This window comes from Rhinolophus sinicus, chromosome 4 (genome assembly GCF_057876585.1).
Source record: "Rhinolophus sinicus isolate RSI-liver-muscle chromosome 4, RSI-T2T, whole genome shotgun sequence".
Taxonomy (NCBI): domain Eukaryota; kingdom Metazoa; phylum Chordata; class Mammalia; order Chiroptera; family Rhinolophidae; genus Rhinolophus; species Rhinolophus sinicus.
The window spans coordinates 46,400,798-46,418,961 of record NC_142504.1 but is presented as its reverse complement, the minus strand read 5'-3'; the positions used below and the strand labels follow the sequence as shown (position 1 = coordinate 46,418,961).

General features: G+C 41.0%; 1 protein-coding gene across 4 annotated transcripts in view; it reads right to left on the bottom strand.

Moving 5' to 3' along the window:
- GSAP (gamma-secretase activating protein) overlaps nt 1-18,164 on the bottom strand; it is a 101,140-nt gene that overhangs the window by 22,206 nt on the left and 60,770 nt on the right. For all 4 annotated transcript variants that reach the window (XM_019744568.3, XM_019744572.3, XM_019744569.3 and 1 more), the window contains 7 exons: nt 17,431-17,500; nt 16,824-16,906; nt 13,977-14,030; nt 4,023-4,151; nt 3,358-3,416; nt 2,627-2,658; nt 285-346 (listed from right to left, as the gene is read on the bottom strand). In XM_019744568.3, coding sequence (XP_019600127.2) covers nt 285-346; nt 2,627-2,658; nt 3,358-3,416; nt 4,023-4,151; nt 13,977-14,030; nt 16,824-16,906; nt 17,431-17,500 — 489 coding nt within the window. The remainder of the gene's footprint in view (nt 1-284; nt 347-2,626; nt 2,659-3,357; nt 3,417-4,022; nt 4,152-13,976; nt 14,031-16,823; nt 16,907-17,430; nt 17,501-18,164) is intronic.

Below are 18,164 nucleotides of genomic sequence, written 5' to 3'. Positions count from 1 at the left end.
GATGTTGTTTTCTTCCTCTGTTTTTAAACAGTCTCAATGATGTACATTTCCTTATGTTGTTTTGAAATTATGTATTTATTAGGGTGATTGATTAATGCATGTCTCCCCAACCAGACATGAGGGGCAGAAATCATGTATGTGTTCCTTACTACTGAACACACAGGGCCCACAGTGGCTGGGCACAGCTATGTGTTCGAAGAACAAGGTTAGAATGAGAGGACAGTCTAGCCCTTTTCTTGGAGCCCATCGTTTGCCAGCATCCCAACAGCCCACAGACCACTCACCAGCCCCATAAGTAGCCTCTGGGGGTTGTCTTCCTCCTGGAAGAGGGGTATCAATCTTGGCTCTGAAATTAAACAGAGCGATTGTCAAGCAGGGTCGTTCACAGAAAATGGGCTAGACGAAGAGGAATCAGCCTGGGATTCCCTTCCCTGAGTCATAACACTTCCCTGATAGATGAGAATTTTTCATCAGGTAAGTGTGACCTGCAAGCTGAACTTGTCACTCAAGTGACACACAGAGAGCTCTGTGCAACAGAGGGAGGTAGAGACAAAGAAAGGATGAATAGAAGAAAGAAAGAGAGGGAAGAAGGGAGGGAGGGAGGCAAGGAGAGAGGGAGGGAGGGAGGGAGGGAAGGACGGAGGGAGGGAGGGAGGAAGGGATGGAGGGAGGAACGGAGGGAAGGAGGAAGCATTTCCCAATACCTACAGGCTCTGACTTTGATTTTTCTTCAACACAAAAAACTCACTGCTGTCTAAGAACCTCTGCTTCACTGGAGACAGAGTGACCTGGGCTTTCTCTTAACCTTAAGGGGCCATAACCCAGGGACAGGGATTCGGCAGAGGATCACATAACTCCCTTCCTTCTGACACTCCCTCCCCCAGCCCCCATAGTTCAGTGTCTTTGGAAGTTACTAAGCTGAGGGGACCAGTCAACTACTGTGGCAGTAATAGTAATTGGCACAAGTTATCTGACAGAAAACGTAACTAGATCAAGATGGAAAAGTGACATCTAAGGTTAAATCAAATGTCACTTTCTCCACCATGATTTGCATAACAGCAGCAAGGCTGAAGGGCAGGCAAACAGACTCATTGGAAGGTCTGCCCTAATACTCCTTAACTGTTCTTCCCATTCCAAACACCTAAGGCACAGCAGCGTCGAGAGGGCAGAACCACCCTGGTCTGTGGGCCAACTCCTTGTGGGAGGGCATGGATGCCTCTCCACTTCTCGGGAGATATCCTACCTGGATCCTACACGACCTCCATGAGTAAGATGAAGTCATTCAGACCTTGAGCCCAGTAGCCCTGAATTTCACACGGAGGGTTCCATTTCTGGCAGTGATGGTGTTCTCCCTAGGAAACTAGCACCAGCAAAGCACATGCTCCAGACTGGCAACACTTCCCGTATTGCAAAACCCCTGAATCACACCCCGGGGCACTGGGCAGGACTCCTGCCATCTGCTCCTGCCTGGTGCTAGTGGCAGAAACTCTGACTTCAGATACAGATAACCTGGAAACAGGGCCAGGGGCTGGTCCCCTCTGGGCTGGATGACAAGTTCACCGTCACAGTTCACATAGGTTGTGTGCACAGCTGTAGGACGTGCAGCAACACACTGTATAAAATAATTTCCGCTAGGGTCACCCAACACATACCTAAACATTCAGGCCCATAAGACAGAGGTGCGATACAAAAACAACAGCTTTTTAAATAAAGGCTGACCTTTATCAGCCATGAGAGAGTCCTACCACCAAAACCACAAAAGGTCTCATCCCTGAATATGCTTAGCACTCTCTTCTTCCAGTTCCTCCCAGCTAAGTCCCTCTCGTTTGTCAAGACTCTGCCCCAACCATTCCCAGCAGTGAGCTAGTCCCTCGCCCCTGTACACCGAGATGACATAACACCTGTCACCTGGTTTCGAAATTGTGTGTTAGCATTTCTTTCTCATACACTAATGATAAAGCAGCCACCTCAGGGAGCCCACACGTGTCAAGCGTTGCAATAGGTGCTATAAACATGACCCCCTTTACTCTCATTTTCGCTCTGCCCTTGCCCTGAGCAGGACCACACAAAATGGATAAACGGCTTGCCCAAGCGCACATGTTAGCATGTGGCCGAGCTGGAATTCAAGTCCAGTTCAGTCTGGCTCCAAGCCCATGCTCTTTCCCCACAGCCACAGGACCCACAGGAGGCTCCTCAATTTTGCATCCCCATGACCCAGTCCAGTGAGTACCCAAGTGTCAACCAACATGAAAGGAGCACAGAAGTCACAGGCCCTCGTAAGATACGACAGCTGGAGAGGAAGCGTCCCTAAGCCAAGGGGATCGCATCCTGTGTGTACAGCCAGGGGGCCTGTTCATGAGATCACACCTATGAGGACAAAGAAGGAAAACCAGAAGGCCACCAACACTCAGGGACTCCTGTAGCAAAAGCACACTCAGCAGCTGTCCCTGAAGGTCCTGGTGCCAAGACACACGTGGAAGGAGCCGGGTGACGATTCTGGCAGGAAGACATGAAAGGGAGCTGCCTTCACCACACTGTTGGAAGTGATCTTCCTGCCAACCCACAGTGGAAGGAAGAACAATGTTATAAACAAAACACTGACTGAAATCCAGAAGGCTTTTCTTACCCAAACTCCTTGCTTCTAGGTTAGAAATCACCCTACAAAGAAAGTAGCCAATGTTATTCACACAGGAAGCATTAAAAAAAAAAAAAAAAAAAAAAAAAAGAAAGCCACACACCATACAAAGATGTCCTTTAAAAACCCATAACCCATAAAACCACTGCAGAAACTCGGGCTGCTAAAAACCTCAAAAACTTTAATCAACTTGGCAAAAGCCACATTAGGCAATTATAAAACTCAAAGCCTTTTAGTGCAAATAATGACAATAATTTACAACAATTGCAGCTCTCAGTTATTGGAAATAATGGGAACAGAAAATAGAACAGAGGTTGGAATGGGGCCTGTACTTGTAGCACTGAGATGACTCACTATCCAGAAAATCTGCTTTCAAAATAAGAGCAAGCTCACCAACCCGCCCACTAACACTTTTCTCTATCAGCCTTCTGTCTGTACCTGCCTAAAGGGCTCCATTAATAAGAGCTTCCTTTATCCCTTCTCCCTGATAAATCATCCAACTCCAGGATGCAAGTTTGTAACGTTTAACAGATAAACTTTTCCCACTAGAAACTTCAGCCTCAAACCCCAGAATAGGGCCCAGTGGCTACAGCCATTTGCTGACAGCATCACTTTTGCTGAGGATACACAAAGAAAGTAAGCTACTTCCATGAAAGGTAGCTAACAAAATAACTGCAAGAGATAATTACATTACAGACACAATAATCCCTAACTTTACTTACTTGATTGCATTATCAAGAATGTTCCTCTCATACACTTTGGATCTTCTTTTTCCTGTTTTCTAGGAGTGAGAACATGTCAGAGTGTGAAAGGTGATGATTTTGTGGGTGACATTTTTCACAACACAGACATAATGTAATACAATTGAGAGTTTCAGAAAAAAGAAATACTCTTTCCAGGTAAACAGGTAAAACACCTAGATTCTTAGAAAATTGTTTTAAAAATGTTTTATTTTGAAACTATTATAGATTTACAGGAAGTTGCAGGTCAAGAATATGTGATAGGCCACAATGCTACAACTATACACAATGCTACAGAGAGATCTGTTACTCTTTACACAGTCCCACCCAGTGTTTACAACTTATACAGCTATATGGAGAACACTATCAAAGTCATAAAACTGACACTAGTACAATGAGTGTGTAGTTCTATGTCGTTTTATCACATGCATAGATTCATGTACCACCACAATCAAGATGCAGAACTGGTCCATCACCCCAAAGAAGCAACAGAGAAGCCCCTCTGTCTGCCTACTGAGAGATGAGTAGTGCCTGGCAATGGGGAGGGTGCTGCAAATGTAAGCCAGCCTGACATCTCACAGGTATCACCTGGGTCTAATACACCATTGCTTTTGCTTCTTGTGTTGTTCTCAGGAACCCACACATACCTCTTCCGAGATCAGGCCGTGCCACTCTCTCCTGACCACGCTGTTGTTATAGTGTAAGGGGGGCTTGGAGTACTTGACATATTCCAGGTGGAAGTTCAGTTTTTCCCAGTAGCCTTGAAAGCTATGCACCTGTAGGAAACAAAAACATCAGCGAGCTGAAGAGGCAGGACGTGTTGGCCAAACAACCCAGAAAGGACCATGCCTTCCTTGCTGCAAAGCTGGGCATGCCTCACTTCCTCAGCTCTTGCGTGGCAGCATTTCCGAGTGAATACTTCCCACGAAGGATGGCATTCTCATCCTGATAGGAATTCTAAAATAGACTTAGAGTCTTGCTTTCCCCACTTCCTTTTCTACCCGCTTTTACACAGAGAGAACCATTGCTCACCTCTCCAGACTGGTATGTCTCCCCTGGGTGAAGGCTAAGCGGGTCAGCCTATGTTAAACACACAAGTCATTTCCTCCCCAGAGACCCATTTTTTCTGACTTAGGTTGTATCAACAATGCCATGTTCAGTCAGAGAATATTCATAAGGTTTGGAGTATGTGGAATAGGCTTACTTTCCTGCTAAGCTTATTTACTTATTTACTAGATTTTTTTCCAAACCAGGAATCAGAAAGGTGCAGTGACCTAGTTTCACATTCAGCTGTCAAATACCTCAGAACAGAATAGTTGGCATCCTATTTAGGTCTTTAACTTATTGATATAATTGTACTACCCTGAGCAAGAATATATCCATTGTGTTTATTTTTAAATTAAACACAATAATAATACATTTTTTAATGTTGAAGGATATACTGACAAATTGTTTTTGTTTAGTTTTTTAAGTCAAGCAAGCAGCAGATTGGTTAAAAGGATAGTATATTCTCAAGATGGTGAGAGCGGGCAGGCCCGGAGAAGAGCAGCTGCTCCAAATTGGTTTTTGGGGTTTTGTTTTTGTTGTTTTTTTTAATCAATGAAGATAGATCTATGATACACACTTTCTTGCCCAAAATATGCATTTATAAAAGATTTGACTGGGGCAAAGGGTGCGATGTGTGGCCATAAAACAAAGTAGCTAAACCTATTGCGGTAACAGACTTGGCTGTATTGCAAGAAAAAGAGAACTTAAAGTGAAATATGCTTCAATCAAGAAAAAATGCCCTTATGTTAAATAACAGCACTATTATGTTAAATGTTAAATAATAAATACATTCTCCAAATTCTTATTGAAAGGGCAGTCACAATTGGTTTAAAATGGATTTTGGACGATCCTTAAAGTGAGTTACATGATAATGTTAACTTGCTGTTTTAGAAGCCTAAAAGGCCAGTCCAGCCAAAATCCCTTCTCACAAAGACAGGAAAAACTATTCCCAAGAAAGTATCATTTCTAGGGGAAATCAGAACACTGGAGTCAGGGCACACTCCCCATTTGACCTATCTCACTCACCTTTTCTATAACTTTCCATTTCTTTATACCTTTACCCTCTGGTATTCCTTGTAATGAAAATAATAATAATAATAATAATGAAAGCCAATCCTGCTCACTTTGGCCAGTTAGGCCTCTGACGCAAGTCACTACAGCTTTCTTGCTATTTTTACCTCTGGGTTCAGACACACTACTGCCAAAAGCCGGAAAACTCAGTGGTGTTGTGGTGACATCTTGTGGTCAGTTACGCTATTAGCTCTGCCTGCTTTGCCTCCAGTTCCACCGTGTGGTCGCCCGACCCTGCCCAGGACAAGGTGTGGGAAGGGAAGCACATTGGCGTCCTGCTTGTCACAGGGCCTCTTCGCCTCAGGCCAAATGCCGTCCTCCTGTCAGAAGAGCCCATCACACACTTACGCTGTGGCGCCTAAGAAACAATCTCTCCCAAAATGACCTTCCTTCTCGCTCCCTCATTTAAGAAAAATCCCTTTTCTCAACTGAGAATAAACCAATGAAATAAGTCCATAGACAGGCTTCAAAGGGGCTCATGAACCCACTGACTGTATTTAAAATGGAGTGCATGTTTGTCTGAGCGCTTTTCTGGGAAGAAGGTCTACAGTTTGCACCAGATTTTCAAAGGAATCCATGGCCTAAAATAGTTCAAAATCTTTGAGTTCGAAGGAAAAGGATCTAAGTTTAAAACAATAACAACAACTTACTTACAAAAGAAACACTGTTAGCCAAAAGCCCCAGAAATACTTTAATATAAATTTATAGGTCTTTCAAGGCAGTCACTGCACTGGATGTTGTACCATAGCCAGTAAAGGGCACACAGAGAAAAACAATTAGTGGCACATGTCACTATGTGGTATCTACTAGATATGTGATGCAACTTTTTAAGTTATGAAAACTCACAGAGATCACTGTAAATTGAAGGTCTATTTGGAAGCCTGCTTAATACATAAGACCCAGAGGATGAAAATGGATTTAAGTAATGAAGAATAAGGACAGGATATCCCACGTGGGGCTCTTGGGAAGTGAGGAAGGCTGAGAGCTCCAAATGTGGATTCTGGGTTTAGATCAGAGGCAGAGCATTAGAGGAAGCAGAGAAAACCACCAAACAGCACTTCATTCCCTAGGGGGAAAACAGCCACTAGAGCTGACTCCAAACTTCACCCGGTTTCCACCCCTTAGAGATTTACCTGGTGGGGTGTCACCTGAGCCTCACGAGTTTTACAAGTTCCCCGGTGATTCTATCGTTCAGCCAGGGCTGAGAACATACTTGAGCATGTCTGGGTAATCCTAGTCTCCCTCCCACCCTCAAACATTTTCCTCAATCTACACCTCTGGTTTAAAGGCTGATGAAGAACCGCTGTCTGAAGACGTGATTGTGTTGTTGAATGCTAGGAGACAGCACTGAAAAGGGAGTTAGGGCCCATCTGTGAAGGATCTCAAATGCCAAGTGAAGCCAGAGAACAAAAGCCAAGTGAATGCCAGTATGCTCATTAAGCCAGAGAACAAAAGAAGCTCCAAGATAAAATTTTAGATGTTGTAACACAGTATGGTGGGGAGAGAGCCAGCCTGGGAGTACAGAAAACCACTCTGATCAGTCAACTAGCACTTAGGGAATGAAGTGAGCGATAGGCACCACCTTCATTCAACAACTGAGCAACGTGAGAGCCACAGCGGCCAGAGATGCACACTGCCAACTACCTGAAGAGCTCATAAGGCTTTAAAATATACAAAAATGCTTTATAAGAAAAATACCCATGAATTTAACTACTTCTGGGAGACTTGGTGTTAGAAGCCATCATATACTCAAGAAATGATCCAAAAGCACTTCCTTGCACAAGCAGGAGTTTTAAACTTTGATTTTGAAAGAAGTCTCTTCTTGAGAAATAATGTTTTTTTGTCTCTTAGGATGACATGAAGTAACTACCACATGTAGACCATCACAACTATTAATTGAACAAAAGAACCAAAGGGTTACATTAAGGGACAGATTCCCACTTAGGATTTGGATTGACCGTTGATTTAAAACAAACAAACAAACAAAAACACCAAAAAAAAAAAAAAAAACCACCCTGTGATACTGGCTCATCCACAAATTACTGCCAGGAAAAAACATCTGCCTTTCATTTCTAAATGACCCTCCGGCTTTGGTCCTCAGTCTTCTGATTAACCAGCATCTTCTTACAACAGAGGAAGCCAACTCAGAGAGAATCTTCACTCTCTGTGCCAGCGCTCAAGTAGTGGAGCTGAAGCATCAGTCTACTTGGCTGTTCAGTGGATTCCGTCTCAGTGTCAGCTTTTACTTGCAGCCAGAGAAATAGTGACCTACTACCTCCAACACGGACAAAATAAAATAGAAACATCTGTGTCCACAAAGCTAGCAAGACACCTATCAAGCCAGATGCTCTGAACTGGGCTGCCCAGACCCAGGACAAGTGACTGTCCTCCTGAGGCTTCCTGTGAAGGGCATTGCATGTTGCAAGTTCTCCTATTTATAAATGGACTTCCTCTTTCTTCCCAACAGCTAGTTAAAAAAATAAAATCTCTCTTCTTTGCCCAGCAGGGTTGTTCTCTTACCATTTTTAGTGGGCTGGATTTTTTAAATATAATCACTAAATATGGCTCTAAATTATTCCATCCCACAATTAGCATATACCCTGAGAAAGCCACGGCTGAGGTATTCCCCTCCTCTCAACCTTAAGAATTAAACATTTTATCTCCAACGAAAACTATGAGTAAGAGCAGCATAGCCGAGTGGCTGGTAGGAGAGAAAGAAAAACGAGAATCCTTGACCCTGGGCCTGTTCCGCAATTTCATCATCTGGGAAGTAAACTGAAGGTATCCCCATCTCCACACATGACAGCAATGAATTTACCAGCCTGGTACTCTGTTTCTAATAAATAGTGTTTCTTTGTAGCATCATAAAATTAAGTTTTACAATATTAATTGAATTTGCCTTAACTCACTGTCCCAGAAAATATGTTGTATAGGAAAAATGCTTATGTTTTCTTTACAATTCTACTCACAGAATACTTCACTTCTGGTCACCAAAAGTGTGGGTGTTTTTCCCCACATCCATCGATTCTCCAACATCAGCTGGGCGTCCTACAATTTAACTGAATTCTGACACTACCTACCTAGAGATAGTGTTAAATCCCACAGGTTAAGGACTCAGTTCCACACAATTTGCCCCCTCTTCAGATGCCAATAGCAAGTACAGGTTGTCACCTGTGCTTCTGACCGACAATCTACAAATTGGAGGTTCCCAGAACCCTTCTTTGGGTTCAATAATTTGTTAGCGTGGTTCACAGAACTCAGGGAAACAGTTTGCTTACCATAAAAGATACAACTCAGGAACAGCCAGATGGGAGAGATACTAGGGCAAGGTATGCACAGGTGGGAAGGCGCTCGGAGCTTCTGTGCCCTCTCCAGGCACACCAACCACCCTCCCAGTACCTCCACATGTTTATCCAGCCCAGAAGCTCTCTAAACCCCTCCAGTGAGAGTTCTTTACGGAGGCTCCATTACTTAGGCACCATTGAGTAAATCATTGGCTATTGGTGAGTGAACTCTATCTCTAGCCACTCTCACCTCTGATGTGGGGAATTGGGTGAGGCTGAAAGTTCCCACCCTCTAATCACATGGTTGGCTCTGGAGGCCACAGTCCCACCCTTAGGTGCTTTCCAACAGTCACCTCATTAACATAAACTCAGGTGTGGATTGAAAGGGGCTTGTTATAAATAACAAAGGACATACTTCTCACCTCTGTGCTCTGGAACTATTTCAGTAACTGGGAACAAACAGCAAATATTGTAACAAAAGATGTTTCTGTAGCTCTTACCACTTAGGAAATTACAAGCTCTGAGCCAGGAACTATGGATGAAGACCAAATATATATTTCTACTTATAACACAATATCACATATGTACAAACTGAAATGTGGAAAATTAATTAATATTTCCCACATAAACAACTGACATTTCTGGTAATGCTACATTGTTGTCTAAGCAACAACTCTAATTTTTTAAAAAATTGCCAGCTATTACACTGGAATTGCATGGATATCTAACAAACCTTTTATTTAAGTGCTGGTTGCTATCTGTATAGGAAGGGTCAAGGAAAAGCTGTCTTTTCCAAAAAGACAGCTGTATTTCACTAAGCTATGAATTATACTCATGCTCTCTGCCCCGTTAAAAGTTTTAAAAAAATTTTTAAGTGAAGAAGCATAATTAAGTAAATAAGTCTCTGAATGTAGAACAGTCCAGGTGTCAACTACTCTTTTAGACGCCCTCCCTTCTGAGTGGCCATTAGTGCGGAGGAACTTTAAGTCTTTCTGGCCTTTCCAGTCTCTGGGTCAGGTGGTTAATAATCTCTAAACAAATGGTTAAATAAAAGGCTTCCTTACTTTATAAAATGAAACTAAAGCTGTCTATCTTAAAAAATACTTTGGTAAAAATACTACATTTCTCCATTTGTGGCATTCTCATTCAACTTTTATCTTTATATTCAAGTAAGTTATTGTTTTTTTTTTAATACATACAAGGTGAGATCAAATAACATGGTGAATGTTTAAATTAAAAAATTATTACAGTAAAAGACACGTTGCCATTAATACCCTTCAAAATACTCCTCCTCGCTTCAAACACAATTATCCCATCATTTTTGCCACTTTCTAAAGCAGTTCTGGAAATCCTCTTTCGTGACTGTCTTTAGTTGTGCTGTCATGGCTGCCTGGATGTCCTGAATCAATTGAAAACATTTCCCTTTCCTGGTCATTTTGACTTTGGGGAAGAGCCAGAAGTCGCATGGTACTAGATCTGATGAATAATGTGGATGAGGACACACCGTAATGTTTTTATTTAACAGAAATTGCCATACCAGAAGCGAGGTGTGACACTGAGCCCTTCCGTTGTGATCACAAAATATGGTGAATGCTTCTGCCAAGTGCCATCCAACGGAAAGGCAAGGATCTTCAATATGGGAAGCAGTGCATTGAACCTTAGTAACAGTGTGTGACAAGTTTCAACTTGTTCAGTGCAGTCAGTCAGGTGTGAGCTATAGTTGAGAGAAGGTGTGTTTTAAAGTGTGTCATAAATCATCCTCTGTCATGACAATGCTCCGTGTCACACATCAATTCTGGTATATGGCAATTTTGGTCAAATAAAAACATTATGGTGTGTTTTCATCCACCTTATTCACCATATCTGGCGCCAAGGGACTTCTGGCTCTTCCCCGAAGTCAAAAGGATTCAGGACATCAAGGCAGCTACGACAGTGCAACCAAAGACACTTACGAAAGAGGACTTCCAGAACTGCTTCAGAAAGTAGCAAGAATGATGGGATAAGTGTGTTTGAAGCAAGGGGGAATATTTTGAGGGGAATTAATGGCAATGTGTCTTTTACTGTAATAAACTGTTTTTTACTTAAACATTCTCCATATTGTTTGATCACACCTCATACATGCTTCCTGTGGTTGGACAGTTTTAACAGTTTCTCTTCTCACTATAAAACCAAGGGTAATTTTTAACCTTTACAAAAGTTGCCACTTCCCTAGAGAAAACCATGTTTTAAGAAGGGATAAAATCATTCTTAAGGAGTTCACTCTTGATGGCATTCCTTTTAAAGCGAAAACCTTGTTTAAATATACTTCTTGTTTCATTTCTTAAATTCTTGTGGAAGTCATTTTATAAGTCAGGAAGTCTTTTGTCTTTCAGGTAACAATCCTCTAATTTAACTGGTTTATACATCCTAACATGTTCATATATTAAACAATTGTAAATTGCTCCACTTCACACTGAAATGATTTGCAGAGAGAGCAGGAGGAAAGCCTATGCCTGGTTTCATTTTTCCCTTCCCTCTAGTGCCTCCTTATTAGGGCATTCATCTACCAAGGAGAACGGAAGCAAGTGCTCAGAGTAAACAGAGTTCTCCTGGGCCTCATGGGAAGTCTGGCAGCAAGCATGCATTCGAGAGGTACCTTGTGCTTCAGGTTGTAGGTGCTAAGAGCCAGTGGTAAGCATGGCAAGAGCAGTCTGGGGCTGGGAGGGAGGCTCAAGGGTGGGAGGTGCCACTTCAACCAGGTCTGTCACAATGTAATTAAGCTGGGACTTGGGGTGGAAGAAGTAGGTCAAAGGCAGAAGCTTATAGTGATGGATGTTATGCTAGTAGAGACAGGGAAACAAATGAGAGAACTCAGGGCAAAATGTCCTGTGAACTGGAAGGTACTGCTTAGAGTCTCCCAGACTGAGTGATTGGGGTCGGGGTGGCGGTGGGGGAGCAGGCCAAACCAAATCCAGTACCATGTTCTCCTGAGCCCAAGGCCAGACCCAGCCGTATACCTCTGCCTTCCCCAATGGATCATGTCTCTGAGGAGAGGGTCATGAAAAGATCCACAGTTCAAACTTGTCCTAGGTAACACTTCCTACTAGCATGTGGACACATGTGGAATCGCCAAAGAGCTCCCAAGTATGTTTGGGAGTGGTTAATGGGAAACAACCGTCTGCAGGGCCAAATGCTAAAGATAGTTAGGGGAGAAGAGAAAAAGTGAGAAGTCACAATGAATATCCAAGGAGAGAAAAAAAAGCAAAATCATGAACAATTAAAAACACATCATGTTATATACACACACATAAAAACAGAAGGAAAAAAAGAAACCCAAACCACAGAGTACAAAATTAAGCTACTTTGTTCCCAAGCAAAGCCAAAACATATTCTTAGAATAAGCCAATGGGTAAAAAGTTTAAGAGAATCTTCCCATCACTCTTATATACTTACTTAACTATTCTGAATGAAAATATACATTGTAGTAAGATTATAATAAAATTGATAAACTCATGAATCCCTTATAACAGTGTAAATTATCACAACTTTTTTTGAATATCAATTTGGTAATAAGAATCAAAAGCTATAAAAATTGTCATAGTCTTTTACCCAGTAATACTCCTGGGCATTTAACCTTAAGGAATAAATCCAAAGAAAAGCTGTCTGTATAAAAATAGTCACTGCAAAATTATAGCAAGTTTTTTAAATGGGGGCTAGAAACAAATGTCCCAAAAAAGAAGAATGATTAAGTAAATTAAGACACAGCAACACACTAGAATCCGTGAAGTCATTAGTAATCATAATTATGATGTTTATGTACCAACACGGAATGTATATGATATATTATAATTTGTAATCTTTATTAATTATCTCTAGATTGCCATTACTACTAGACAAAAACGAATACCTATGACAGAGTCCAAGAGGAAATGGGGAGAAATAGACAGTTGATATGGGGTACAGGAGCTGTAGAATTGTGGGTGACATTTGTTTTCTTTTTCAAAATTTCCTCGCGAGTTTGTTGTTTGTCCATTAAACACATTATAGGTTTGGCAGATGAGTAGTAGAAGCAGGAACAATAAAATGAAAGGATGGAGGCTCTTAACAAGAACCTGTTAAACTATTAATTAAAGCTTTATTTTCCCTGTGTCTTCCTACCTTTGTAGAGGTTCACAGTGGCCCCACACTTCTGCCTAGAAACATCCCTGTAAGTCTCTCCTTAAAGCACTCTTCTTAGAACCAAAACCAGAACCACTAAACCTGCCCCCATCGGTCCTCTCTCAGCCCCAATGCATCACTGTGACCTCAAATGCCCACTTCTTTCCCCCAGCTGCCCAGGTCTAGCCAGCCCCTCAAGGATCCAAAAGAATCAAATGTAAATAAAAGGCAGCAGCATACTGAGCTGCCTGCAGCCAGGAGTTGAGATTTCCCAGTACACACCAATCTATAATTAACAGGAGGCAAAGCCAAAAACAACAAAGGATCTTCAAGTAAACTATGCTAAAATACTCCCCAGTTTTTAACTACATTTGCATTCTTTTCTACTCACCCACTCCACCCTGCTCGACCTATTGTATTCGGAAACTCTTCTGAAACCACCAGACTGCAGAAAGACAGTCAGAGCAGGAAGGACATAAGTAAAGCTTGACCGAGGCCACATAGAGAGCGGATACAGGACACTCTTGAGAAACAGAAAGGCTGTTCTTAGAACCACAAGGAAATTAAATAATCCCAGACAGGTTACTTAATGGTTTAAAAGTGTGTGTGTGTGTGTGTGTGTGTGTGTGTGTGTGTGTGTGTGTGTGTACTTGTATGTCTTGAGGGGGTGACGGCACAAATGAAGTAAAGAACAGCTACCAGGCCGTCTAAAGATCGTTTCCAAGAACTCCTCCAGTACTGACTGATGCGAGGTGTGATAGAAAGTACTTGTTCTATATGGTTTACACTGGGACCTGTAATTCTCTATTTTCAGAAAACTTCCCTCTTTGAAGGGCATCCCTAAGAACTGCCCTAATATCATTCCTAGTGATTACTCAACCACTTGGGAAGGGTTTCCTAGAGAACTAGCCCTGCCCTTTACCCTCATCCCCCTGACAGTTCACAATCCCTTTTGGAACCACCATAACACTCAGGACAGCCAAGTTTTAACTCCAGTGAGCGAGGAGGCAGCGAGGAAGCCACGTGTGTCTGTGCTTTTGTCTCTAACTGTGAGGGACTTACCTTCATTAGAGGCAATGCAATCTCTTCCGTCACAAGGGTTATTCCAGGAATTTCCTATGGTGGGAAAAAATAGACACACAACTGCTAAACATATCAGTGGCCACAAACTCGAGCCTCAGGAAGTTTTCTGCACAGATAGAAACTGAGGGCAGCTTCCAGTTTGCTAACCTCGGCTTTAAATAAACCTTGGGGTTTATAAATAACAGTGAACATGGCCGGTCTCTTGCCTCAGGAAGGGAAATAGTCTTTAAAGTTATGATTATAATAATAGTTGACAGTGTCGCTAAAGGAAAGAAGACTAATGAAGAACCACAGAGCAAATAGTACATATTGCTTACACATTTGCATTTGTGCCACTGGTGTAATCAGAAGGGGGATAGGTTCCATTTTTGTACTCCTTCCTCCCTCTTCTCCTCTTTTGTTTAAATGTACTACAGTTGGTCCCACCTCACTAGAAGGAACCGAGATTAATGGGATGCTGGTGTGACTTTAGTGGAAAACTTTTCAGCACCTCATCCTCCCCTGTAATTTCAGAGCAAAGAGACCCTCGTAAAGAACTGATGCAGGATATCACATGGTCCAATGTGAAGGGCGTGCAGTCCATCTCAGGAAATCCCAGTTAGAACATTCTGCTAACTAGTGAGCATTACCACAAGGGTAAACTTCCAGAGTCGCCCTTGACTCACTGTTATTTTTAAAGTGTGTTTCTATGTGAATTATGTATATTAGCCTCTCAGCTAGTCAATTCATCTTTTATGTCCTAAAAAAGTAAATAATATGTGAGAAAATAATTTAGAAGGTGTTATGTAGCTATAAAATTTGGTACTTCTTTACAATTTAAATATCCTGGATTTTACAGATATACAATATTCCTGTGAAAGGCAGGATTGCAACAGTGGACAAATAAATTTCCAGAGCATTCAAGCAATTGAGTTCTCCACTGAGAGCATAAAAAGCCTGTAATAAGAATCTTTTGTGTGCTTCACTTATCACTACTAAACAACAGAGGATACTTCAAAAACGCTCTAAAATTTCACTACAGTTTTATATTATGAATAGCATCTTAAAATAGGTATAACAACTCACACAGCTACTGTTGAGACAACCACAATAAACTTGTTTTGTGAAAAAAATAAGTATAATAACGCTAATTGTTAGCACAGCATAATTCAGGATTATAAATGTGTAAGCACACCATATTTTCTACTATCTTAAAAAAATCCAATTCAGTCATTTACAGAAATAAACTTCCTCCATACAGAAGTGTGAAAGTAATGTTTTTGAATGTGACAAGTGTTTATTAATAGTGTAGCATTAAGAGCATTTTCAGATTAAAGAACGGGAAAAAAATTGGTTTACATCATTGCTAAAGATAAGCATAGATTTATAGAATTTCAGGATTAGAAGAGATCTTTAAGGTAATGTACCTCAACCACAAGAACTTTAAAGCAACATGGAAAACCCTAAAAAGAGTTTGGCACACAGATGGTTATAACTTTGGGTTTTTTATGTTGTACTTCTTGCAGGATGTCACTCTCTATGTCCACAACTGCTCCTCTGCCACATACTCATGGCAAATGCAAACATGGAGACGGGCCTGTCAGGCTGACATTCTCACACAACATCCAAGTAACACACGCTCCATCTTTAAACACAACCCTGGGAACTAGAGGTTGTGTCCCTGCCTCCCAGACCCTGAGCCTCACAGGGCAGGAGAAAGAGAGATGGGTGGTGAGGAAAGGAAGCTGAGGTACATTTCCTGACACTGGGTGGTTTAACCTGCAAACTTCCTGCCACGTTACCACAGAGTCTACACGTATATTCACAAGGGTTCTTAAAGAAAACAGTGAGGACCTAAAGAAGGAACAAGCTCAGGTCTTCCCCTTATAATTCTACAGCGAGGCATGGAAGTTCAATAAGTTTAACAGTAAAACACAAGAAGAAAGGGCCTTTGGGAAAACACTACCATTGCGCATACCAAAAATGTAGAAATCAAACTCAGGTGATATGTCTTTTTTAAGGACTGTATTTAGTCTAAACACAAAACGGGAATTGTCACAATTTATCCTAGTACATATTTTCCTAGGACTGTGTTACCTGAATTCAATTTATTTTTCTAAATGCCTTTGTGATACGGACCTCTACTTCCAGGCTAAGTGTGTAGTTCTAACATCTACATATGAAAGGAGAAGAAGCAGAACCTTTTTCAGGGGATGCCTGTATGTGCTTTTCATTTTCTGATCCAACAAAGCCCAGCTTATTGCACCACGTTCAAGAAAAAATGAACAATATTTTAGCTCAGTACTTCCTAATTAAAAAGGAGAGAGTCTGGACCAACAGGAAGAAAAGGTTAAATGGAGTGAGTTTGCTTAAGACAACTAACATTCACTGATTGTAAAGCTCTAGAGTTACTACACATTTTCTTTATAAGGCTGGGAGAAGGAGTCATGAAGGTGCTAATCTACTAAGAGACTCTCTCAGATTAATAGCAGTGGTCCAGCATTCCTCATTTATAAAACCCTAAGAAATGTTTTAATCCATTCTAGTCACTAATAAAATTAAAATACCATTTGAAGATGATAGAGGCTTAGTTCTGCTTGGTAGTTCTAGGAAGAGTAACAAATACCCTGTATCTTCTCCTTCAACTGCACTGTTTTGTACCAATATCTATGGCCAACAGCAAGGATTCACTATTATTTTTCTGCCAGAAAAATGCCAACTCAGCTCCTTATCAGTCAAAATTGAAATGAAATCACAATATTGGTCACTATGACAGAAATATCTTACAACTGACCCATACCTGTAAGTCAATTTTAATTACATAAGGAATATAAAGCATTAACTTACTGTAGTCCAAGTGAGAACAGAGGAATATGGCAAAAGTTTATCCCAGTTACTTGTCTCTGGGTATGTGCTCCAATATGAAGAAGCTAAACAGGTTTTTAAAGAAAAAAAATAGACATGGTTTAATAATAAGGTAGTAGACACTGTAATTTGCCAAGACAAGCAAACCAATAAAGATTTTCATCCTCTAAACCTTAACCATCATGATTTTATCTACTGATTAAAATGTTTAGGTTCTGCTTTTGACAATGAGAATAATTTTTTAAAAATTATTTGGCACTTATATGTATTCAAATGGCATTATACCACTTCATATAGAATCAGCCAACACAAAATGAAGAAAGAAGAAAGTTACATTTCACTGAAAAAAAAAATCACTAATGAGGTTATAGAATCAAAATCATATCCTATATCTCATCAGTCTCTGAACAGCCACAACTTGTCACAAAACCACAAGAGAATGAAATTTAATTAGCTGCTGGCTGCAATAGAATAAAAAAAAAATTCCTAACCTGCAATTTGACAGGTTGAGACATTATCAATTTTCTGTTTTCCCTTAAGCAAAAGGGTCAAGGATTCAACTTAACATGCAAACATCAGCAATACCTACCAATTATAAATTCCTGAATGAGGTCAAATGAATGGCAGGCAGAGATGTTCTCAGAAACCCATTGAATAATCTTTAAGAAGAAGACAACTCTGTTAATATTTAAATCTGCCCCCTGCCCCCACCACCAAAGAAGTATAAAATATATATGAATCTTTTAAAATCTGTACCTATTTTGAAATTGCCTAAGCATATACTCACTTCTATACTACCTTCAAGATATTAATACATAATGCAAGACTGTGTGGGTGGAACAGTATTATAAATGAGATCCTTTTTACACATCTTTTTAATAAGTGCCTTTGGCTGGGATCCAAATAAGCTTTCCTCAACCCAATGTTTGTTTTTGCTAGAGGAGGTCCTATTTTAGCAAAGTACCAGCAGGGAAAGCTATAGGATACAGGAGAAAACAAACCCACTAAGCTTGGAGGCAGGAGACCTGGGTCTGAATTCCAGCTCAGTAATGAGTGTGAACATTATCACACTATTTAACTTTTATGAGCATCACTCTACCATGCTCCCAAGGGAGGGATAATCCCTGTGATATCAACAGCTCTCTCTTAAGTCTCCAAAACCATCCCCACCTGCTGGAGGAATAAAGCCCCTCGTTCCTTACCTTAGATTGCCAGGTACTCTAAGACCTGCCTAGCCATGAGTAACATACTCACATTTCTGCTCCTACCAATAAGTTGTTTTTATTTCCAAATCTCTTCATGCTAACTGTACTTATTTTTATA